The following is a 23,710-nucleotide window of genomic DNA, read 5'->3' as shown; positions in this document are numbered from 1 at the left end:
TTGGGTCGAGTCTAAAATCACGGTAGAAATCAAGAAATATGTACAACATTTTACAATCCACGTGGGTGCAGAGCGAGGAAGCCTCTACTGTGCGACTGAGCGCAGCCTAACGTCACTGACATCGCACGATGCTTCAGGAACAGCAGCAGAAACATCAGGGAAACGATACATTTGCTCTACAAGCGTTGGGGCTTTTCTGTACATGTTGCCCAACAGCCTTTAATGAGATCGCTATGGCAGCCTGTTGCCGGGGAAACCTTATACTCTGTGTTCCTGTTGAAATCACCGGTCCAGCCAGCATATAGAGGGGTAACGATCACTCAGAGTCCTGCGCAGCTGAGCGCTCTGAGACTTATCTCTGGTTTCCACCACACACTCCACCTGTAAATTACAACACACACACACACACACACATAGAGAGTCCAGTTAGGGGTTGCACCCTGGCCGTACTAAACTCAGAGCCAACATGACAAAAGACCACAAAAGATATCTTTGCTGATCCAAAGGTCACAGTAGGGTAATATACACAAAATAGATCTTATTTTCTTGGGGAAAAACTGAAAATACCAAGATAACAAATTCCCTGATTCCCTCAGCTTAAGATCATCAATAGTTTTGCTGGAGGAAAAGTGCTGGTTTTCAATCATTTAACTGCTTTTTTAAAAATAAATGTGGCCCAGCAGCTGTGTGTGTGTGTGTGTGTGTGTGTGTAATGGACAGTCATGTGACCTCCATCCAAGGTGTTTCGAGGACCTTGTCTTGACCTGCGTAAGTCCATTTAAGTTTCTGTCCTTCTTAACTTTACATTGTGTCCTGCCAACACAAAGTCAGCAGTTCCAAGACACCAAAAGGAGAGAACATGAGCGGCTTTAGGAGGAAAAAGAAAGGGGATGAAGAGCAGAGATTAGGCGTCTACCTTCGACTTGAAGAGGTCTGACCTGTCGCTTTGTGTCCGATGGCAGATGTCCAAAAGTCTGGGGACGACAAGAAGCAGCCAAATTACAGGATGATTAACAGGACACACGGTGAAGATGATGATGACGATGATGATACCTGACGTCCTCTCTGGACAGGAAGTCCAGCAGCTTTGCCATGTCTCCGGGCCACTCTCCAAGCTGCACAGAGAACTTGCTGACCCGGTCGTCCAGAACCAGCGCCCGGTCCACGCATTGTCTGACCAGCGCCAGCTCCATGTTAGCGCTGCTCACCACTACAGCCACCCTGGGGGGAAGAAAAGCACCAATATTAAGTTAAAAATGAATTAGTTAGTTGGTTTTTTACAGCATTTATGCTTTACTTTTTGCCTTTCAGTTCTGGCAGCTGTCCTGCCAAGATGGCCGCCAGGCCCATGGCGCCCTCCGTGTCCACAGTGGAGCGTTCAAACTCCTGAAACCGCAGCATTGCCACCAAGGAGTCTTCCTCACTGCAAGACAGAAAGACTCTCAAACAATTTGACCACGCGTAGAATACAGAATCCGAACGTGCTAACCTGACAGAGATGACTTTATCCACTAGCTTCTTTGCCAGCTGGAAAACATGGACACCCAAAGAACGTTCCATGAGATCTGAGGACAGAGAGAAGAAGATCACGTGTCGAAAAGAGACGATGGCAGATCGAGTCTGTTAAAAAGGCTCCCGACATCTCCTTTATGACAGGGTTTACCTCCGTAAAGTTGCTTGTTGGGGTTGCTGTGCATGTCTTTGACTGGACTGTCCATTTTCAGGGACTGGAGCAGCAGAGGGAATCCTTCTGGTTCAACTCCCTGTTGAACAAAGTTCTGTGAGTTCAGAAATGTTGTTTTTTTTTCGTCTCGTTAGCACTTTTACTACCATCTCAGTCTACAGATACGAGAGCTTAACTGAGGCACCACAATAACGGCGTCTTCCTCCACTGTTGTGCGAAACCAGAGTAAAATGTTTGTTCATTTACTGCAGATTTACCGCAGATCCACCTTCCAAAATCCACCAACAGATGGGTTTTAGGAGGTGGATCTACAGTAAATGAACAAACATTTGGTGGAAGGGAAGCTGAGCCTCCGGTAGACTGTTACATCTTCACGTATGCACACTCACGATGACGGTAATTTGTGAATTGAGGTGTTTGATGGCTGCGGCGGTACCAGCCAGGAGACCATACTGGCCAGCTGCAGGAACCACCACTGCATCCACTTTGGGCACTTGCTCAACGATCTCCATGCCCACAGTTCCTAGGCCAGCCAGGTACACCTCACTCTCGTCTCTGCTCAACACAAACACAAAGACACAATTCACTGGTCTCGCCCACAGAACCAGGAGCCAAACACAAAATGATGATTTTTAAAGGAGCCAGACATGATTCTGACTGTCTGATGGGAAGAATCAAGAAAGAAGGCTTTGTTCTTTTAGATGTGGGCAGCTGCGTGTAGATTTTTGTACCCAGTGATTCTTTGTGAAGACGTCATGAGAATCAGAGGAAGGTGATTGCAAACTGTCATTATTGTAAATCAGAACTCATCAGAACTGAAGAAGGAGGCTTGGAGTCAACTCATCTCTGGTGCCTACATCACCCACAATGCAACGGGGCTCGGTCACAGATTGAAATGCTTATAGATGGGGTTAAAGTACGGCGTGAGGCGCGTGGCACTGACTCTTCCAAGTAGAGGTATCCGTTCTCTTTGGCGAGGTGCCGTGCATGGCTCCGGGAGTCCTGTCCGGTGCTGCCGTAGGAGATGACCATGGCGCCATAGTCTCGGTAGACCCTGAGGCGAGGTGAGGAGCAGCCCGACGGCATGATGACGAACACGGGGATCTTCAGCTCCACTGCATGGTGAGCCACAGCCATGGAGAAGTTACAGTCTGTGGACACGATCACACCCTTCCTCTGCTGCTCCTGGACAGACGCGAGGAACAACAACAATGGTAATAACAGTGTAATTCACAGCGGAGGCTGAATACATTATGTCTTAACTTCATTTATTAATGGCCCCTTACGTAGCCTTCACTAGTTCTCCTAGAGAGAGCCCTAACTGACTGTCAGTGATGGACAGAGCACATGTGTGTGCACGGTCACACAACCTCTGACCTGACCCCGAGGAAGAGAGCAGGAAGGGATGGTTTCTTCCTCTCTGGTTACCTGTGTGAGACATGTGAGCTGGTACAACACTCCTCTCTCCTTCACAGAGCCTGTGTAGTGCAGGTGCTCCTTCTTCAGGTAGATCTCCATCCCGTACTGTTTGGACAGCCTGGAGTACTGCACACACAAACAGCCTTCACGTCATCCATTCGTCGTTAGTTACCGTGTAATCAAACGCGGGTCGTGCCGACCTACCGTGCACGGTGTTTTCTGTATTCCCGTCTGGAGCCTGAAGGCGGCAGCACTTATGTCTTCAAAGCGGAGGTACTGAGGCTTTGGGGTGTGCCTGAACTCGCTGACACGTCTGGTTTTGGGAGGTTCCATCAGCCGGACCTCCGGAGCCTCCACCACCTTCGTCTCGAAAACCTTCACGTCGCCATTGACGAGATGCTCCTCGCCGAAATCCTTCAGTCTCTCTGGTTCAATCAGGGTGGGTCTACATCCTGCAGTGCCGTTGCTGAGGAGGCCAAACGGGAAAGAGCCGCCAGGGTGGTGAGGGCCCAGACGCAGCTCCTCTCTGTGAGAAGAAGAAGTCAGAGGAACCATTCATTACTCTTTGTTTAGTCCTGGTAAATCCAGAGAATCTTTCTGATATTGAAATCCTTTTCAAAAACCTCAGCCTAGAAGAATTCTGTGTGTCATCAACCCATTTATACACAACAGGTTTCAAACAACATTAGCAACTTTGAAAAAACTGCCAACAATCATTTTTTTTCTCCCCCTCGATATGTAACATGTACATAAACACACACATTTACACTCCTACCGGTGTGGGGACCCTCCTTGAGATAATGTGCTACCCATAATCTAATCACCGGTCTGACCTTAAATCCAAGTCTTACTTATAAAACGTCCTGCGGCCACCAATAAGATGAATCGTTCACCTCACCTGTCACCTTTGGGAACAAGTGGCATCTTTGATTGGGCGAACAGTTGGCTAACACATTCAGGTGACTCAGAGGTGATTAAAGTGGGAGGTTAGAACCAAAGTCATTGTGTTTTGATTCATACCAACTCGGTCAATGGATGGCAAATCCAATAGTTTGATTTACGGGCGTCTGTTAGGGCAGGCAGATCATCAGGAGGCCCTTTAGGTATAAACGTAATAATTGGATTACACCCCTCAGAGATTAACCCCCGTCACTTAGCCGTTAAAGAAACATCACAAAGCTTTATTAGCTTAGACCAAAACTTAGAACAAAGCCAAGTTCAGACACATTCAGAACAATAATACAGGCAAAAAAAAACCTGTCAGGAGTTAAATAAATGAAAGCAAAGACGGTCCCTGTCACGTGGGTTTAAAGCAGCACTCCACCAGATGGAGCAGTTCTCCTGGAGGAGCCTTTAATGGGCCACAGCCCCAAACAGCACCCTGACCTTTCACCTGTGTGTGTTATTTAGACACAGTCTGACTGCAGCACCATCATCAGAGTGGAACTTCAAGGCTCCCTCTGCCTTCAGGTCCAAAGAGTTCCATTCCATTCCAAGAGTTCAAAGACAACATCAAATAGATGGAGGAGAGGACGACGGCAGCCAGGATCAGACTTCAACAAGCTCCTTCAGGGATGAAATGCTGACACAGAGGAAACGCTCCCGTTTAAATCAAGACAGTTCAAAGTTCGTTTCGTCCTTTGAAGGGTGTCTGCTGTACTGCCTCATTACCTTCTACTGGAACAAAGTTCACCCTGCTCTCCTTGGGATCTACACAACCAACCACAGAAGTGCTATGTGAGCAGTTCAAGCCCAGTTGTATTTTCTTCCTTGTTTAGCTTACCCCTTTCTCAGCCCATATCAGGCCCTCAACCACCTTCCCTTTAAATTCCTGACTTTATAGAACCTTGTAGGAGAACCACAGATGAATGGAGTAAGAAAATCTAGGGTGGATCACCTTAGGAAAACATTAATAAGAAGCTTTTGAAATTCAAGTTGAAGACAAAAGGACACGTCAAAGCCCTGAGACAGAGGTCACATCTCTGGTGACTACAGGGTTTAGGTAAAAATTCCCAGAGAATTCCTGGTGAATTCAGATGTAGTTCCCACCTCTGCCAGAAGGGGTCATTCTCCTCAGTGTCCTTCAGTGCAGGCCTGGGTGAGTACAATCTCTGGAGGCGCTCGCTCAGGTAGCTGGAGTAGAGTAGCTGTGCAGCGAAGTTCATCCTGCTGGAGGAGTCCTCCTACAGTCCAGCGAGTCCCTCTTCACGACTGCCGCGGTGGATCCGAGGGACAACAGCACAAGAGCTGCTCCACGGCGGAAGGTCTCATGCCCCGGCTCCCTCCCACCTTGTCCCTCCTGAGGGTTTTTTTAAGATGGGATTACCCCAGGGCACATGTACCACGGCTCTGGACTGTCTGTGGCTCCACCCAGAGGTCTATTCCTGGGATCAGACTAGGATTACTCCCCCTTTTCTATGACGTGGTGTAATCAGACGTCTAAGGAGATCGATGCAGACTTAGGGTTTATCTGGGGAGCAGTGATCTGGAGGCTCAGGCACACAGAGGAGATGCTGAAGGAGGATCAGAAGTAGAACGTAGAGAAACGAGACAAAAGTAGAGGCGAAAGGTAGCATCAAAAGGGAGCAGCAATCACACGTTGAATACAGACGCAAGAACCATGATTGGGATTAGAGCCGGTTCCCTTTGGGTGGGGGTGCATTCAAATGTAAATTGCTATTCATAACAGCCAAGTGACTTGTAATTTACATCCAGTTAGCATGTTTGATTGTAACGTTCTGTTGTGAAGTGCCAGAAATGGCATCGTCCTTTCAGAATATTAAAACAAAAAATAACCAGATATGCTTTTAGAGTTGCTGCAAAGGTGCAAATTAGTCAATAAAATGTAGACCGTGGTCGTGGATGGTCTTAATGTCGTCCGCAACACTGACGCACAAACTCAACGCAGCCACAAAATGAAGAAAATTAAAAACATTTCCTGGAGTGGGTGTGGATGAAGCTGGTCAAGTTCTCAGTGAAATAGGGTGAGAGGGGGTCAGTGTGTTGGAAATGACTGTTGACGCATTCAGGAGAAGCAATGACTCAGTCCTGCATGTTGGCTTACGCACAAAAATGTCCAAATCGTTCAAAATGTCCTCAGCTGTCGACGGACTCAGCAGCCTGACCAGGATTAGCAAGCGCAACATTTTCCGTCCGTCGGACATTAAATACAGACGTACAGACAGAAAGAGGAGCAGAAATAGAAGGTGAGCAGGTGACCCCGCCCCCAGCAGGCTGTCACACAACCATCAGCGTGACCACCGGACGCCATCATTCTCACTTTTCCTCAGCTACATCACTTCCTGCTCTGACAACATCCTTTGAACCTCTGAGCTTTGTTTTGATCCACTGTTTACTTTTCCCCCAGTTTGGTTTTCTGCTGCTTAACCTGCAGATCTGCTTAATGGAGAAGAGGGATAGAGGGAGGGAGAGAGGGAGGGAGAGAGGGGGAGAGAGGGAGGGAGAGAGGGGGAGAGAGGGAGGGGGAGAGAGGGAAGGAGAGAGGGGGGAGAGGGAGGTAGAGGAGGAGAGAGGGAAGGAGAGAGGGAAGGAGAGAGGGAGAGGAGGAGAGGGGTGAGGGAGAGGTGAGAGAGGAAGGGGGAGGGAGAGAGGGACAGATATAGGTAGAGAGGTAGGGAGAGGCACGCAGAGAGGGAGGGAGAGAGGGAGGGAGGGAGAGAAGGAGAGAGAGGGGGAGAGAGAGAAGAGGGAGGGAGGGAGGAGGAGGGGAGGAGAGAGAGGGAGGGGGAGGAGAGAGGGGAAGGGGGGAGAGAGGGAGGGGGGAGAGAGGAGGGGAGAGAGGGAGCGAAAGAGAGAGGGATGGAGAGGTCAACCCTGTCTAGCTTGATGATCGTGGCCATGTGTTCGTCTGTTCAACTGTTCAATTGTTCACTATAACCAGTCCATTTACCCTCTCTGTCCCACTATAACCAGTCCATTTACCCTCTCTGTCCCACTATAACCAGTCCATTTACCCTCTCTGTCCCACTATAACCAGTCCATTTATCCTCTCTGTCCCACTATAACCAGTCCATTTACCCTCTCTGTCCCAGTATAACCAGTCCATTTATCCTCTCTGTCCCACTATAACCAGTCCATTTACCCTCTCTGTCCCAGTATAACCAGTCCATTTACCCTCTCTGTCCCACTATAACCAGTCCATTTACCCTCTCTGTCCCAGTATAACCAGTCCATTTACCCTCTCTGTCCCACTATAACCAGTCCATTACCCTCTCTGTCCCAGTATAACCAGTCCATTTATCCTCTCTGTCCCACTATAACCAGTCCATTTACCCTCTCTGTCCCACTATAACCAGTCCATTTACCCTCTCTGTCCCAGTATAACCAGTCCATTTATCCTCTCTGTCCCACTATAACCAGTCCATTTATCCTCTCTGTCCCACTATAACCAGTCCATTTACCCTCTCTGTCCCACTATAACCAGTCCATCTATCCTCTCTGCCCCACTATAACCAGTCCATTTACCCTCTCTGTCCCACTATAACCAGTCCATTTACCCTCTCTGTCCCACTATAACCAGTCCATTTATCCTCTCTGTCCCAGTATAACCAGTCCATTTACCCTCTCTGTCCCACTATAACCAGTCCATTTACCCCTCTGTCCCACTATAACCAGTCCATTTACCCTCTGTCCCACTATAACCAGTCCATTTACCCTCTCTGTCCCAGTATAACCAGTCCATTTACCCTCTCTGTCCCACTATAACCAGTCCATTTACCCTCTCTGTCCCACTATAACCAGTCCATTTACCCTCTCTGTCCCACTATAACCAGTCCATTACCCTCTCTGTCCCAGTATAACCAGTCCATTTATCCTCTCTGTCCCACTATAACCAGTCCATTTACCCTCTCTGTCCCACTATAACCAGTCCATTTACCTCTCTGTCCCACTATAACCAGTCCATTTATCCTCTCTGTCCCACTATAACCAGTCCATTTATCCTCTCTGTCCCACTATAACCAGTCCATTTATCCTCTCTGTCCCACTATAACCAGTCCATTTACCCTCTCTGTCCCACTATAACCAGTCCATTTACCCTCTCTGTCCCACTATAACCAGTCCATTACCCTCTCTGTCCCAGTATAACCAGTCCATTTATCCTCTCTGTCCCACTATAACCAGTCCATTTACCCTCTCTGTCCCACTATAACCAGTCCATTTATCCTCTCTGTCCCAGTATAACCAGTCCATTATCCTCTCTGTCCCACTATAACCAGTCCATTATCCTCTCTGTCCCACTATAACCAGTCCATTTATCCTCTCTGTCCCACTATAACCAGTCCATTTACCCTCTCTGTCCCACTATAACCAGTCCATTACCCTCTCTGTCCCAGTATAACCAGTCCATTTATCCTCTCTGTCCCACTATAACCAGTCCATTTACCCTCTCTGTCCCAGTATAACCAGTCCATTTATCCTCTCTGTCCCACTATAACCAGTCCATTTATCCTCTCTGTCCCACTATAACCAGTCCATTTACCCTCTCTGTCCCACTATAACCAGTCCATTTACCCTCTCTGTCCCACTATAACCAGTCCATTACCCTCTCTGTCCCAGTATAACCAGTCCATTTATCCTCTCTGTCCCACTATAACCAGTCCATTTACCCTCTTGTCCCACTATAACCAGTCCATTATCCTCTCTGTCCCAGTATAACCAGTCCATTTATCCTCTCTGTCCCACTATAACCAGTCCATTTATCCTCTCTGTCCCAGTATAACCAGTCCATTTATCCTCTCTGTCCCACTATAACCAGTCCATTTACCCTCTCTGCCCACTATAACCAGTCCATTTATCCTCTCTGTCCCACTATAACCAGTCCATTTACCCTCTCTGTCCCACTATAACCAGTCCATTTACCCTCTCTGTCCCACTATAACCAGTCCATTACCCTCTCTGTCCCAGTATAACCAGTCCATTTATCCTCTCTGTCCCACTATAACCAGTCCATTTATCCTCTCTGTCCCAGTATAACCAGTCCATTTATCCTCTCTGTCCCACTATAACCAGTCCATTTATCCTCTCTGTCCCACTATAACCAGTCCATTTACCCTCTCTGTCCCACTATAACCAGTCCATTTATCCTCTCTGTCCCAGTATAACCAGTCCATTTATCCTCTCTGTCCCACTATAACCAGTCCATCTATCCTCTCTGTCCCACTATAACCAGTCTATTTACCCTCTCTGTCCCACTATAACCAGTCCATTTATCCTCTCTGTCCCACTATAACCAGTCCATTTACCCTCTCTGTCCCACTGTAACCAGTCTATTTAGGTCAGCTGTGTAACATTTCAACAACCTTCCCGTCCCTCCCAGTACAAATGTCCAGGCTCCTCCCAAACCCCGGAGACATGTGTTGGCCATGTTTTCATGGTGAAGGAGGAGCAGAGAGAGAAGCTTTCGAGGGAACTCGAAGCAAAGAAGAAGGACAAAATCTGAACTGGTTTTGTCCTGTCTGTCCTCTCAGTCTGTCTTTGTCAGGGATGACCATGACCTGTCCCTCCTCTTCCTCACTGGGACTCCTCTTGCTGCTGATTGCTGGTGCTGCAGCAGGTAAGACAGGACACGGGGACGCCTGTCCATGCATGAAAGATTAAAAATACGCATCTTCTAAGTAGTTTAGTGTTTGTTGTGTTGACTCATGTCAGGGTGGGAGTATTTTTCCTTACTGTGTGGCAGGAAGTTGTGCTGGACGCATCAACCTTCTGTGGTTTGCTAGCACTGGTTCTGTGTGGTGATTTGGGGAGTGAAGCTTCAATGGATCCAGAATCATCAGGAAGTCTGAGGATGCAGAGTTCAGTGATTCTGTTGGGGCTCTGACAAGAGGACAGAGGAGGTGCTGTTGTCCAACGGACACTCATGAATTGGAGTTGCATTTTAAAATGAAACAATGGAGACAAAAGTTAGAGAAGATGACAGGAAGTCTGGAATGGAGAGGATGAGTTTCGTAGGTGGATCAGCTGATTTATGGTCCAAGGGTCCTGGGTCTCCTAGATTTGATGTTGGTCGACACATGAGTTTGGTTCCTCAGAAACAGGTGGAAAATAAATTTCTCATTTTGAGCTGGCCTGTTGGATCTGGCTCCTGGATCTGCTGTCACAGAGACTGTTGAGGCTCCTGGATCTGCTGTCACAGAGGCTGTTGAGGCTCCTGGATCTGCTGTCACAGAGGCTGCTGAGGCTCCAGGATCTACTGTCACAGAGGCTGTTGAGGCTCCTGGATCTACTGTCACAGAGGCTGTTGAGGCTCCAGGATCTGCTGTCACAGAGGCTGTTGAGGCTCCTGGATCTACTGTCACAGAGGCTGTTGAGGCTCCAGGATCTGCTGTCACAGAGGCTGTTGAGGCTCCTGGATCTGCTGTCACAGAGGCTGTTGAGGCTCCAGGATCTACTGTCACAGAGGCTGTTGAGGCTCCTGGATCTACTGTCACAGAGGCTGTTGAGGCTCCTGGATCTACTGTCACAGAGGCTGTTGAGGCTCCAGGATCTACTGTCACAGAGGCTGTTGAGGCTCCTGGATCTGCTGTCACAGAGGCTGTTGAGGCTCCTGGATCTGCTGTCACAGAGGCTGTTGAGGCTCCTGGATCTGCTGTCACAGAGGCTGTTGAGGCTCCTGGATCTACTGTCACAGAGGCTGTTGAGGATCCAGGATCTACTGTCACAGAGGCTGTTGAGGCTCCTGGATCTACTGTCACAGAGGCTGTTGAGGCTCCAGGATCTACTGTCACAGAGGCTGTTGAGGCTCCTGGATCTACTGTCACAGAGGCTGTTGAGGCTCCTGGATCTACTGTCACAGAGGGTGTTGAGGCTCCTGGATCTGCTGTCACAGATGCTGTTGAGGCTCCTGGATCTACTGTCACAGAGGGTGTTGAGGCTCCTGGATCTGCTGTCACAGATGCTGTTGAGGATCCAGGATCTACTGTCACAGAGAGGCTGGCTGTGAGGCTCCTGGATCTACTGTCACAGAGGCTGCTGAGGCTCCTGGATCTACTGTCACAGAGGCTGTTGAGGCTCCTGGATCTGCTGTCACAGAGGCTGTTGAGGCTCCTGGATCTGCTGTCACAGAGGCTGTTGAGGCTCCTGGATCTACTGTCACAGAGGCTGTTGAGGCTCCTGGATCTACTCTGGTCATCTGGGGATGAGGACAACACATGATGACATCTTGAAGTTTCTTCTGGCCCTGCTTAGAAAGTGATGTCGAGAAGCACTGCTGCTCAGCTCATCCTGGTCCGTTGGTTAAGAAGCAAAATCCGGTTGTTCCGCTCCCACAGGTTCCACTTCACCCTCGACCTGTCATGGGGAGCCACTTTACAACAGGAACTTTACATCTATGAACTTAGATCAGTTGACAGATGTGTAAATGTTTCACCTTTTTACTGAAGCAAACTGGTTTCTGATGGAAATGAGGATTTCTCCCAGTTTCCTTCAGGTCTCTCAGACATCAGAGTCCTCGAAGGTCCGTTTTGTTTTGTGGTCTCCTCATCTTTTTTTCCTTCCTTCTTTTATTTTACTAGCATTGGGGTTTTTTATGATGTTTGTTTTGGATTTTCCATCAGAATCAGTCAAGGTATTATTTTTATTTCAATTATATAATAAACCCCTTTGGACATCCATACTCCCCAGCTATTAACGGTTGGCATGGAAACGCCACTGACGTGCTGTGGAAAGCAAAAGTGTTTTTTTTTTTTAAAATGTAAAAACCCAAATTCCGCCGCAGGTTCTGCAGGACAACACATCCAAAAGGCCCGGTACTGGGAGAGAACATCGGCATCGATTTTCCGTCAGCAACGGCTCCATAAATGAAAGAACTCACGCTAATATGAGATTCAGGAATGGGTTGGAGAAATCCGGGGCTGCTCCTGAGGCGCCACAGGGTGGGACGGCGTGCGCGCTGCTCGGCCTTGTGCAGGCAGACATGTTGGTTCTGAGACTTTCCCCAGGATTTGGTGGGTTAGCTCAGCAGTAGCCCCACCAGGCTTGGATCCAGGCTGACGGTTGAGCTTGATGTGCATGAAGATGCAAGGGGGGACCCAGAGGAGCAAGTAAACCACTTTTTTAGAGGTCAACTGGGGGGCAGAGAGACCCCTGCAGGGGAGGGAGGAGGCTCATGTCAGCATGCACCATCAGCTTCCTCTTATTTCAGGGACCTTGTCCAAGAAACGTCCTTCTTCTCATTCTAAAACAAACCCAACATAATAATAAAAAGCAGCTTTGGGAAAGATCACATCATATGTCGATGATTCCAACACTGATCTCCTGTTTTTTTCAGGGCCGGAGCTGGACCGGAATCCTCCGGGTGCCTGCCAGGAACATGCAAACCTCCACAGCCGCCTGGATTTAGTGGAAAAGGTTGTGGTTCCAGTCTCGGAAGAACGGTTTATTTAGAATGTTTCATCCGACCGTGTCTCCGTTTCAGCTGCCAACACATTCGTCCTGGAGCGGCATCGACAGCGGCTCACGCTCAGTGACGCAAACATTGTGCTGTCATAACTAACCACGTCCCTGTGTCTCCTGCAGAGAGTGGAGGACACCGTGGGGGCACTGGAGGTTGAACTGGCCTCTCTTCTGGAAGCCATCGAAGCGCCAAAGTGGCGCCCCCTACTGGGCAAACCAGGAGAGGAAACGGTGGACGATGTCCTGGAAGAAGCGAGACGAGAGGTCCGCTCCGCCCTGGAGGAGGCCCTCATGAGTGCCTGAAGCAAATTATTCATCTCTGTGCAACATTTTAGTGTCAAAGTCTGTATTATACTCCAAGTGCATCCAAAATTAAGGTTTTTATTGGAACATTCTTAAGCTTCTGACTTGTTTTGTGGCCTTTTTTTCATCATTTTTGTGGAAATAGACAGATAACTTTGCTTGACTCTGCTTTGGTCAGCTAAAACAAAAGGTTCTGTGTGTATTAAATGCGATAATACTTTTTTTTTTTTTTTTTTAAAAGCAAACCTCTACACCTGAAAGGCACATTATTATTATTAATAATAATAAATCCAAGCAGGACCACACTCAGGTGCTACATTACTGGAAGGAGATTTATTTCTTTATCAAAGCAGTTAAAGCAGCATTTTTTAAACACATGGAGCAATTCCAGTTGGTACAGTAACAAGTCTTTCACTGACTCATAGAAATCCCCGCGGCACGACAACATCATGAAAAAGAGAATGACATCACGAAGGGAAAGAAAGCGCGTCTTCTTCTTCGGGATTAGTTCTTCCCCAGCAGGGCACTGAGCTTCCAACTGTGTGCACGGCTTTAAGACATCAACAGTGCGATACGCCAGGAGCGCACCCACCGACGGAAAACATGGTTGAACAACATCGGTTTCTGAGAAAACACGAACAGCATCCAGAGGAGCGGCCCATCAACCACGGCAGCAGTCAGCAAACAGTCGACGGAGCTTTTGCTATGATATAAATACCAGTTGCATCAGACTTGTGTTGGCTGTAGACTCGAATCCGAGCGCCCCTCTCCGAGCTTTAATAATGCAGTGAATTCTGCAGGGGACGAAGTGAAAAACCTGACTGGCCATCCAAAAAGATAGAACAGATAACAACGCAACGCTAAAGAGGATCACGCAGCTCATTCCTCTCAGCCAATGAGGGCTGAATACCGACCATACAGTAGTTATTAAGACAGTCTAGAGGCTAACACTATCATGCTGGTCATATAACACTGGATTAACACTGGAATTTTACAATGTTTGTACAGTTGCAAGTTTACAAATCACACTGTCCAGAAACATTTACGCAAGCCGGTGGCACCCAGTTGTTTTTTTAATAGGTATCATTATTATCAGATAAGCACTGAGGTATGCTATCGTTACCTAATGCTCTTACATGCATATGAGCCGGGAGAGCTCTTGCTCCAGGCTTTAGCAAAAGAAGCTGTAAAGATGCATGCAGAAAGTACAGGGGTCCAAAACACTAATAATTCATCATACGCTTTGGCAGAACTGGAAGAAGCATTTTTATCTACAAAGAAACCTCTTTGTGTGCTCATACTGCATGTTTAGAGTGAATTAAATCCAAAATCAAAAGCATATATTCCCCCTCTTACCCAGAGCGCTATTAGCTAGAAAGGTAGCTTATTCAGACCATCAGGTCGGTTTTTAGGAAATGCCATCGGGTGGTTGTGCACATTAGGGCAACCTGGGCTTTGTGTTAGCAACCTAGCAGGTGATGCGTTGGTGATGTAAAGGGCTGAAGTCGGCATCATGGTTAAACAGACCCGGACACAGACAAACACTGTCTAAGAAACACAAGGACACATTTTTTTTAAGGGAAACCTGCACTCAGAGCACGTAAAACGCTTTCTATTCCGAGTCTGGAACTTCCTTCTTGCATTGAGAATGTGGAGAAGTCTGTGGCGCAACACTAACCCACAGGCAGCCCAAGTGTCATGCGTTCTCCTGCCAGTAGGGGCGCTAACGTCGCGTTGAAAACAAATCACCTGAGTTGTATTAGATTGTTGAAAATAAACAACTCCTGCGGTCGTAACTGGGTGGAAGACTGGCCATCAGCAGACGACGATGCTCCCCAACGGAACGATCTGATATTCCTTTTGGATGAATGACGGAATGATCTTTATCGCACTGATGTTTGGAGATCGCTCAGATCACTGACCTGATACCTGCAAACACCCGGAGGATAAATGTGTAGGCCTGATTCTGGGATAACACTTACCTACTTCCTCTCACGGTCATATTTGCAGTTGAACGGTGAAGCAGCAGCAACAAACGCATGGTCAGGGCTGGACAATATAAAAGCTGTTGCTAATATGCTGGCGTGGTTACCGTCAGGGTCACAAATTATGACCTGTTATCGAGCTCCCGAAATACTGTTCGGACTAACGTAGCAGGGATCGTTGTTTTCTAAACAGCGTCAGTGTCTCCAGGAGCCGCTCCTGATAAACGATGGGACCGTTTCTCTGGCACCGCCGAGCTCGATAGAGCTTGTTATCTTTTCTTTTGTAAAAACAGACCAATCCCAAAGAAAGATTGTCTTCTGTGACTACTGCTATCCCGCGGAATCTCCATCGTTTATAAGTAATTGCTTTCGAAGATAAGTGCAGATGAACCACTCGGTGTTTTCGAACCTGCTTTGTGAGGCTTTTCCATTATCCGCTGTTCAACTCTCTTGCGACACCCTCATCTCACCTCCAGTAAGTCTAGATACTCACAACATGAACGTGGAACGGACGCCGGATGTTGTACTGGGGGGGGGAAAGACGCACAAACACACTCGCTTCTTTAGAAATGATGATGCAATGGTAGAAAAGCTTTGGCCTATTTCACCTACAAGTTGTGCCTGCACACTTGGAAAGAAGAGTTCGGTGAAGCTTTGTGAAGCTTCACGCAGCTCACGATCCCACATAAAACTGTGGTGAGTTCAATAACCTCCGCTGAATTCTATTTACACGGGTTCGGGTTTGTCCTGTGTTTCTTTAAGGTGGACTTTTGCTACATGTTCCCAGGAGATCTGACCGGGAATAACGGGCGCCGCCTTAAACCTATCGCTGTGAACGAGCACGTCTGTACAACGTGGACGGCTACACTTGTGAGTTCAGCCCTGGTGGAGCTCTACGGGGGGGGGGGGGGGCTACACAGAGACCATGAATGAACACAGTGATCGTGCTAAATGTGTAGAAAATCACTGCTAACAATCTACAATCCTGAATTCTGCTGAGGCGAAACTGTCAAACACCGATTCCGCAGCGAGTCAAGGCTTTGGGTCAATGAAGGTGGAGGACAAGGCTAACGTTCCAGCCCCGTTCCTTTTTACCATTTCCTGTCAGAAGCTACCCTGACGCGCTCAGGTTTCAACCCTGCCAACTGAAATGTGCCATAATGAAATCAGGCCTACAGCCGAAGCAAAACCCAGATTTGCGATCGCATCTATAAGGTCGCGCCGGCGGAATTTTTACCGACTGATGCGAAATTTCCTGGAGGGACCGAGGAGCGTGAAGCCAAGGAAGCTGAGGGGAGGCTCGGCGATACCGTACGAGAGAGAGCCCGTCGTTCTGAATTATTCAGTCGTCTCCAGCGCGGCGGCTGACCTCAACTGTGACTCCCCACTTTTCATGCTGTACTACAACATTGCATAGAGTTAGTTAGAGCTTACTCTAAGGTACAGGAACGCTCTGCCACTTCGCCGTCCTCATACCAGAATTATGCTACCCATAGGAAAGAAACCGAAAGGAAAGACAGAGGAAAGGGTGGGAGCCCATCTCGGCTCCTGCGTCCCATCCTCCTCCTGTTCTGGGCTACAAACAGAAGACAGCCAGGGGGATCCCACCACATGACCTCAGCAGCTGCCTGGGGAGGAGCAGACGGAACCACACATGCTCAGTTTGGAGGAGGACTCGGGCTCCGGGTCAGGTTCTGGTTCTGGGGCGTCTTCGTCCGTGGCGGCAGCTTCAGCTTCTCCGTCTCCGTTAGCATCTTCGCGTGCCGCCTCCGACTGACCCTCCGACTGACGCCGCTTCAACCTGCCAACATCAGACATAAAACCACATGAGGGAGAAGATTCTGATGTACGTTACTGACTCGATGTCCCGGAACGGGCACTTTTACATGCGTGCCGACATTAACGAGCTGTAGTTTCCTGGTTGTGTGTCGTTTGTTGAAGGCGTGTATGATTGTCACCCGTGTCTCGTTCCCATGTGCCTATTTAAGCCACGCCCCTCTTCCTTCCTGTGCCACATTGGTTTTGTTACTCCTGGTTTTGGCCCTGATGACTCCTATGTCTGACTGTGTGTGGTTCTTTTCACTTCTTGGATATTCACCCCCCCCCCTCACCCCCCCCCCCCCCAACCCCATCTTTGCTCTGTCCTCCTTTTACAATTACCAAAACTGCTGACCATTAATTTATTGCTTGGTTAAGGAACGACCACATTAAAGGGGAGTTCTCACCTCTCGCGGTTGAAGATCATGAATTCTTGCTGCACCACTTCAAGGCACTCCTGTAGGTAGTCGTTCTCCTGCAGTCAGCACACAACAGCGCCATCAGCGCCCCGAACACAGGCTAAAACGTCAACGTCTCAACTGGGGGCCCTCGCTCTCCTCCTCTGCTGCCCTTTTTTTTCCCTGCCTAAAGAACTCATGAATTGTTTGTGAGCCTCCGCAAATTGGATGTTTGGCCCGAGACAAAAATAGAAGCTCGTATATCCGAAAGCACCGGAGGCCATGACAGCAGCCGAGAAGACTTCATAATTTAATCATCTTGGTCATAATCTCGCACGCACACACACACACGCGAGTCTCATAAGACGCTATTGTGTGAGGCTGACGTTAATAACACTGATGTCATGACGACGGCGCGAGGCGGCGGCTCATCCACACACCCTCCTCCATCATAAATGAGGAGGGAGACGCTGAGCTCAGGTCAGCTGCAGCCGTTATCTTCCATAAACATGAGGATTCGTTTCTTCTATCGGTTGAATGTGTCGTGTTGTGCTGTCTGGTTTAGGACCAGAACCCTCAGAGGTGGACCTGCCAGCGGCTGGGCAGCAGACACCGGTTGGAGCTGTGCGCACTGGTAAAAAGGGTCTAATTCTTTGCCTCCTCTGTATTTTACAACTGTTCTGTGCACGTCGGTGCACAAGATGTCTTCAGGGTCGTTGCTTCTGTTTGAAAGCTACAAAAAACAGGTCTAAAGACCCGCTTGGTTTCTCATTCAGGGTTTTCCATCTGTGCCACATTTCCCGATGCTCACTAAAGCTGCACAACTCCGAACGGCCTCACAAACGCGTTACGCGGGTTTTACGGCCACTCACAGACTGCGAATCCTTGCTGTTGTCTCGGGACCTGTTCTTCGCCAGCCTCTCTTCTTCTTGTGAAGAGGCCGCGACTCCAGGATCATCTCCTCCAGCTCGAACGTGGGGTCACAGTGGAGGCGACCTTTTCTGCAGGAGGGACACCGCAAACCAGACGGTAAACCAGGCCGCGAAGCTCGTACGTTGCCAGGCAACAACTTTAAACAGCCGGGATGCTAACGATTGCAAACCGTCGCGTTATGGACGCCAATGCCCACGGACGAGAAAAGTAAGCCACAATTATAAATTCCAATGAGATAAGTTTCTCCTGCATTATTAAAGAGCTCGACAGGAAGGGAGTCTTGTGTGCTTTAAAGCGGCGGCTGGTGTGTGCGTGTGCTAACACGGGCGCGCCGCTTCTCCACACTGACATTAGGAACAAACCCGGCCTCCATCTTCTTCTCGTACACGGCGTCCCAGTCGATGTCGGTGAGGTAGGGAGAAGTCTGCATGTCAGACAGGCTGGAGAAGCGGTGCTCAGGGTTCACCGTCAGAAGCTGGAAGGAAAACACACACACACACACAGCAATGTCACCCTCCGAGTCGCACACTATCACCCCCCAGGACTGCTCTCCTCACTGACAGTCGCAGCTACAAGGTAAAACAAGAGCATGAGGGAAATCATGCTTGATATTTTCACTTGAATTTAAAACATATAGAACAAACACTGTGAGCTGATAATATAATGGCATTCTTCCTGTTAGCAGGCGTTAGCAGTACTGATAAAACTGCATGTTTGTGTCTGTAAGTGCCACCAGGCTGCTGATACGGAGGATGTTTAATCGGATTACTTGATCAGATCCCTCCTCTTGCCAGCCAGTAACGTAGAATGAACTAAGGCGGCCAACAGGGGGCAGTATTGATCAGACCAGCCACAGCAGAATTACAGCCGTCGCACCGATCGCGAAAACTTTTTAGTACAGAGAAAAATAAAAGGTCAAGGTGGCGTTTCTGTGCAATTATCACCGTTTGATACATAAATCTTGTACTCCTCTGAAAACAAACAATCCAAATAAAAGGCACGCTGGGTTTAACTGGTCTCCTGCGTTTTATTCTCTTCTGCTGGTCACATGTTGACTCCTGCAGGGCCCGATTAGGTCTGTCTCGATGGAGTCCAGACAGGGTAATCGATTAGCAGCCGAGCGGAAGAAACGAAGCTAGAACGCTCAGCACGCGCACGCGCTCGTGCTCTGCAAAGAACACACGGCCAGAGATCTTCATCCCTGCTGATGACGAGGAGCCGGACTCCGGCCTGAGTGCGCTAGCAGCAGGGAGGTGTGGAGCGCATTTAATCCCTCCAACGTTATCTGACCTGATTTTCCCTCCCGTCTTTGCTCAGCAGTCGGTGTTCGCAGATGGTTGGATGGACGGACAGACCGTATTAATATCACTTGGGCTCCACCGGAGACAGCTTATTATGTTCATCTCACCTTCCGCAAGAGTGCAACCAGGTCCTTCGGCCAGGCGGGCTGTGTACGGACGCTGATGGTGCTGAAGAGTTGAATCAGAGACTCCACCGAGTTACTGGCGTGGATATCATAGGGCCTCTGGTAACGGAAGGACCAGGGATCAGGGAGGGGGGGAGGACAAATGGACACGTGTCTCTGACATCACGTCATTCCTCACCCATCCGCGAAGGACCTCAAAGACCGTCACCCCCAGTGACCACCAGTCCACTTCGAAAGCGTAACCAGTCCCGCCGTTTACAAAAGACTGGAAGATCTCTGGGGCTTAAAGCAGAGAAAAGGGAAACACAATAACCTTTTAAACCACTTCCTGGTGTAGCAGGGAGGCAAATATTGGGTCTGTTTCATTAGAAAACATGTGATGAGAGGATGCTTAGGGGGAAAGCATCGGTACCCATGTAGGGCTTGGTTCCTGCTAACGCCGTGGCTCTCTCTCCGTCCTTTATGATGGTGGCTATGTTGAAGTCTGTCAGGTGAGCGTGACCTAAAACAAGCAAGAGAAAAGGAATAATGACTAACATTTAAACTGCAGCTTTATGCAATCGGCCGCCGAAGAGTGGGCGGAGCCGTCATCACCGCGTCATAACATCACGGTGTGTAAGGAGGCTCGGGCCTCACCTCGCTCGTCCAGCAGGATGTTGTCGGGCTTGACGTCCCTAAAGAGGACAGAAAGGAAAAAAAAGTTTTTTGCAGCATCGACGCAGGCTGGAAACATTATTGTTCATTTCAGGCATTTGAAAAAATGGCCCTTTATTTATTTATTTTTTCAATTTGCACTCGATCCTGTGGGGGTTTGGGTGAAGGGGGGGGGGGGGGGGGACTGGGTTCACATGTGGAGCATGTGTGAAGAGCAGGTGGAGGAGAGACCATGCACTTTAACATGTTCTGCATGAGAGTGAGACAATTCCCGCTCTCTCTATTTCAGATGCTGCCAGAATGCAGGAGAACCAGCAGGAGAACCAGCAGGAGAACCAGCAGGAGAACCAGCAGGAGAACCAGTGGTCCGCCTGGAGCATCACAGGTTTGTCTGGTCACCCGTGCAGCAGACACACACCAACACACGCATCCCTTCCGAGCCCTCCACAGCCAATTAACACAGCGCACAGAGCTTATTTAATTATGCCACACGTCACCCCCGTGTGGAGAACACAGGCGGTCCACTGAGAGCGTCTCCGTTTCCCCAGAGGAGCCATTTGTTCTTCATGGCTGTGCAACTCTACACTGATGCTGATATCATCTGCAAAAAACAGCCCTGGAGGAGGCGGAGTGGGTAAAGGCGCCACGGTTCGGCCCCAAAGAACCTGTTCTCCTCACGCCAAAGAAAATAAATGTCCAATTAATTCTTCAACATTCTGGATGGAGGTATTTTGAGGTGTTGGTGGAAACAGGTGAAGCAGCCTGGCGGCCACAGCGGGGGGGGGGGGGGGTCTCTCCCCTTTTTTCCTCATAGGACCAATTTTACCTCCTCGGGCACGGTGGCAGCCGACTGTTGCTAGGAGACCACAGACCTTCTTCCTTTTGTTGCAACCAAATAATTGTACAGAACTCTCCTGTCAAAAACTTACAGGGTGGCACTAAATTGTGGAGCCGAGGCAGAGCGGTGATTAGTCGGGGCTTCGATTTCACTTCTGAGAGCAGCGAGAGCGGCGGAGGTAGACAAATCCAGTCAAGTGAACACAAAAATGTGGGGACCGTCAATAATCTAATCTGGACGGTTGTCCGAACCGCCGTGGTCCTGACCTTCTTATCAGTTCTGCTTAACTACAGCGGTGAGATGGACAAAAGTCACACTGAGGATTCAGGTCTCTGGAAAGGTACAGTTTTGTAATGTTAGCATATCAAACTGTTTTCACCGTGTCAGCAGTATTACTGATTATTACACTGCACACACACACACACACACACACAGGAGGAGAGAGCGTGTGTATAGAGTTGTTTGATTGTAAAATTCAGCCCCGGGGAGGTTTTGAATAAGGTTCAAACAGTTTTCTTTCAGCCATCTGTGGCTCCAGATCTGCAGCTCTGTTACTTACTGGACGGCACAGACCGTCCCGCTGTGCTCAGCACATTAGCATGAAAAGCTGTGGACAGCAAGGTCAACCTTTGGAAACGACGGACGGCAACAATTAGGGAAGCACAACCGAGCACTATCATTTATTCATGCCAGATCACATAAAGGGGGACGGGAATTATGGGAAAGCTACGTCGCTAACACGACAGCGGCGTTTTAGGCCCGACTCTGCTTGAACAACACAAGATTGCTCGTCACGACTGTCACTTTTCAGTGTGACGGTTGTTGGGTTTGGACATGTGGACCCAACAGATTCTGTCAGGCTGAGCCGTCTGGACTCTTCTGGTCCTCACAGACCAAACAGGAACGCCACTTTGGCGAGCGCGACCTAATGCTTCGAATCGGGTCGGGGCTATATTTACACGGCGGATCCATACTAACGATCACGAACATCACGTGCTGGCAGCAGTCAGAGCTCACAGCTTGTGCCGCGGCGACCCTTATACACCGAGAACGTTGCCTCGGCGACCCCGACATCGACAAGGCGGGGCTGCTCCAGCAGGAAGCCCACAAAGTCAGGACGCACGGCTTAACTCAGCCTCAGCATATTTCTTGTTGACGTGTATGTTGTTATCCTGGTCAGCAAGACAGAGTGTGTGTGTGTGTGTGTGTGTATAGGGCTAAATGTGGAAATTGGGTAACACAGATTAATGTATAGAGTTGCAACGTGCACTGGATTGAAGGTCGTCAGACACTTGGAGTTTTTGGCCCCACAATAGAATCGGGCCCCCCCCCAGATCAGATAATGTGAGTGTGGAGCACTCTGAAGAAGAGACTCGTTCATTAATAACACCAACCACCCTCACTTGATCTTCAGAGAGCGAGACGGATCACATAACAGGCTGAAGCGGTGATTTGAAGTGACAATGTGACAATAATCATTAATCATTTAATCCATTTTACTAAATCCCAGAAAATAGGATGCCGAGTCCAACAACTGGAACCGCGTCTGTGAAACCGATTTAAATGCTCGGACGGAACTTTAAAACTAACAAAAGCTGAACTCAGAAATGGTTTTAGACTCTTTGTAAGTCAAATGCATCAGTGACTCTCAAATCTGACAGAAGTGTCCCTGGGAACGCTTTTAAATGAGGAAACAAAAGAAAGATTCGCAGAAATGACCGTCTTGGAAGTAAAAGCCAAAGCTTAAAAACAGACAGAAAGAAAGAAAGCAGGCAGTATAATGAGCGTGGCAGGTCGAAGCGGCAACACGGGTAATCCGGCAATAAAACTGCAGGTGCCGGTTGAATGTTTGTGCCGGAAACTCTGGATGTTGATTTCAGAGATGTGGAGCTGAGAATCAGAATCAATCATCTGGCTGTGTTGAGCCACGGGGGTACCTGTGGATGATGTGCTGGCTCTGCAGGTAGTCGAGGGCCAGCGTCATCTCGCACAGGTAGAGTCTGGCGGCGTCCTCGCTGAACTGGACGCCCTGCTGCAGGTGGTAGCGCAGATCTCCGCCCAGCAGGAGGTCCACCACCATAAACATGTCCTCCTCGTCCTGGAATGAGTACCTGAGGGCGAGGAGAGGGCGCGCTGTTCACTCGCCGCCCAGAGGGGATGGAAAAACAAGGTACAAACAGACACAGAGCGCACAAACACACCATATACAGGTAGCAGCTTACATGCAGCCCTCACACACACAGCATAAATATTCACAGGCATCTGCAGGAGCCCACAGGCTGAGGCAAGCTCATATCAGTGTGCAGCCACAGGAAAGCCTTCCATAATCATGCATCTGTCTGGAATTTGGCACGTTTGACTCAACAACCCTCGTGCCTTCTGCATATGTCGACGTGGGCCCGAGGCGGCGCATGCACGGGAGATTAACGCCCACTACGACCCTGGTAACGTGACACAAACGGCACATGGCCGATGTCAGGGGGGAGCAGTCTGAGACGGCCCGTCTGCAGGCTGCTGCGATTATTCAGAAGAATTAGGGGGAGCTGCAGTTTTGATGGATGAATAACAAGTTTCTCCGTTCGTGGAAGGAAGGAGAGCGAATAGATGAAGATCTGAAGGTGGATCTGAAGTCCTGATATTGAGCGTTCAACGCCCTGCGGGGTGTGAGGGTCAGGACCTGCTGCCGGGCCATCGACTTCTTGAGGTGGACTTTTTCTTATTGCTCAGCTCAGCTCTCTTCACGCTCTGCTGATCGACAGCAACACTTTAGTGATTAATCCCAAGAATTAATCACCCCTAGTAACACGTTCACTTTCAGCACTAATTAGAACACACATC

At 48.9% G+C, this 23,710-nt stretch overlaps 3 protein-coding genes across 5 annotated transcripts in view; 1 reads left to right on the top strand and 2 right to left on the bottom strand.

Moving 5' to 3' along the window:
* Nucleotides 1-222: 222 nt before the first annotated feature.
* LOC115249707 (L-threo-3-hydroxyaspartate ammonia-lyase-like) lies at nt 223-5,616 on the bottom strand. Of its 2 annotated transcripts, XM_029835831.1 has the most exons (11): nt 5,153-5,616; nt 3,308-3,629; nt 3,113-3,229; nt 2,628-2,869; nt 2,074-2,239; nt 1,664-1,763; nt 1,490-1,565; nt 1,298-1,423; nt 1,054-1,221; nt 917-974; nt 223-381 (listed from the first exon to the last, which is right to left on the bottom strand). In XM_029835831.1, the coding sequence occupies exons 1-11, from the start codon at nt 5,266-5,268 to the stop codon at nt 283-285; spliced, it is 1,590 nt and encodes a 529-aa protein (XP_029691691.1). In that variant the 5' UTR covers nt 5,269-5,616; the 3' UTR covers nt 223-282. The 2 variants fall into 2 exon arrangements, with proteins under 2 accessions (XP_029691691.1, XP_029691690.1); XM_029835830.1 differs by having other exon boundaries at nt 1,298-1,565.
* Nucleotides 5,617-9,486: 3,870 nt separating this feature from the next.
* LOC105416311 (placenta-specific protein 9-like) lies at nt 9,487-12,908 on the top strand. Of its 2 annotated transcripts, XM_011602851.2 has the most exons (4): nt 9,487-9,677; nt 12,393-12,472; nt 12,641-12,769; nt 12,803-12,903. In XM_011602851.2, exons 1-4 carry the CDS (start codon nt 9,608-9,610, stop codon nt 12,818-12,820), a joined length of 297 nt encoding a protein of 98 aa, XP_011601153.1. In that variant the 5' UTR covers nt 9,487-9,607; the 3' UTR covers nt 12,821-12,903. The 2 variants fall into 2 exon arrangements, with proteins under 2 accessions (XP_011601153.1, XP_011601152.1); XM_011602850.2 differs by having other exon boundaries at nt 9,488-9,677; nt 12,641-12,908.
* Nucleotides 12,909-16,348: 3,440 nt separating this feature from the next.
* stk32c (serine/threonine kinase 32C) overlaps nt 16,349-23,710 on the bottom strand; it is a 37,291-nt gene continuing 29,929 nt past the window's right edge. Inside the window, 10 exon segments of the mRNA XM_029835580.1 lie at nt 16,349-16,606; nt 17,031-17,098; nt 17,894-17,943; nt 17,946-18,017; nt 18,300-18,429; nt 19,363-19,479; nt 19,559-19,662; nt 19,793-19,882; nt 20,017-20,054; nt 22,810-22,983. Coding sequence (XP_029691440.1) covers nt 16,423-16,606; nt 17,031-17,098; nt 17,894-17,943; nt 17,946-18,017; nt 18,300-18,429; nt 19,363-19,479; nt 19,559-19,662; nt 19,793-19,882; nt 20,017-20,054; nt 22,810-22,983 — 1,027 coding nt within the window. The 3' untranslated portion in view covers nt 16,349-16,422.

Source organism: Takifugu rubripes, chromosome 4 (genome assembly GCF_901000725.2).
Source record: "Takifugu rubripes chromosome 4, fTakRub1.2, whole genome shotgun sequence".
Classification (NCBI taxonomy): Eukaryota; Metazoa; Chordata; class Actinopteri; order Tetraodontiformes; family Tetraodontidae; genus Takifugu; species Takifugu rubripes.
The sequence above is the reverse complement of the archived record's forward strand: the minus strand, read 5'-3'. Positions and strand labels throughout refer to the sequence as shown.

Coding starts and splice junctions, on each gene's coding strand:
- LOC115249707 (XM_029835830.1), bottom strand. CDS start 5,268: ATGAACTTCGCTGCACAGCTACTCTACTCCAGCTACCTGAGCGAGCGC. Junction 2,240..2,627: donor GGATACCTCTACTTGGAAGA/GTCAGTGCCACG, acceptor TGTGTTGAGCAG/AGACGAGAGTGAGGTGTACC. Junction 1,222..1,297: donor CCAGAACTGAAAGGCAAAAA/GTAAAGCATAAA, acceptor TCTTCCCCCCAG/GGTGGCTGTAGTGGTGAGCA.
- LOC105416311 (XM_011602850.2), top strand. CDS start 9,608: ATGACCATGACCTGTCCCTCCTCTTCCTCACTGGGACTCCTCTTGCTG. Junction 9,678..12,392: donor GATTGCTGGTGCTGCAGCAG/GTAAGACAGGAC, acceptor TGTTTTTTTCAG/GGCCGGAGCTGGACCGGAAT. Junction 12,473..12,640: donor GCCTGGATTTAGTGGAAAAG/GTTGTGGTTCCA, acceptor TGTCTCCTGCAG/AGAGTGGAGGACACCGTGGG.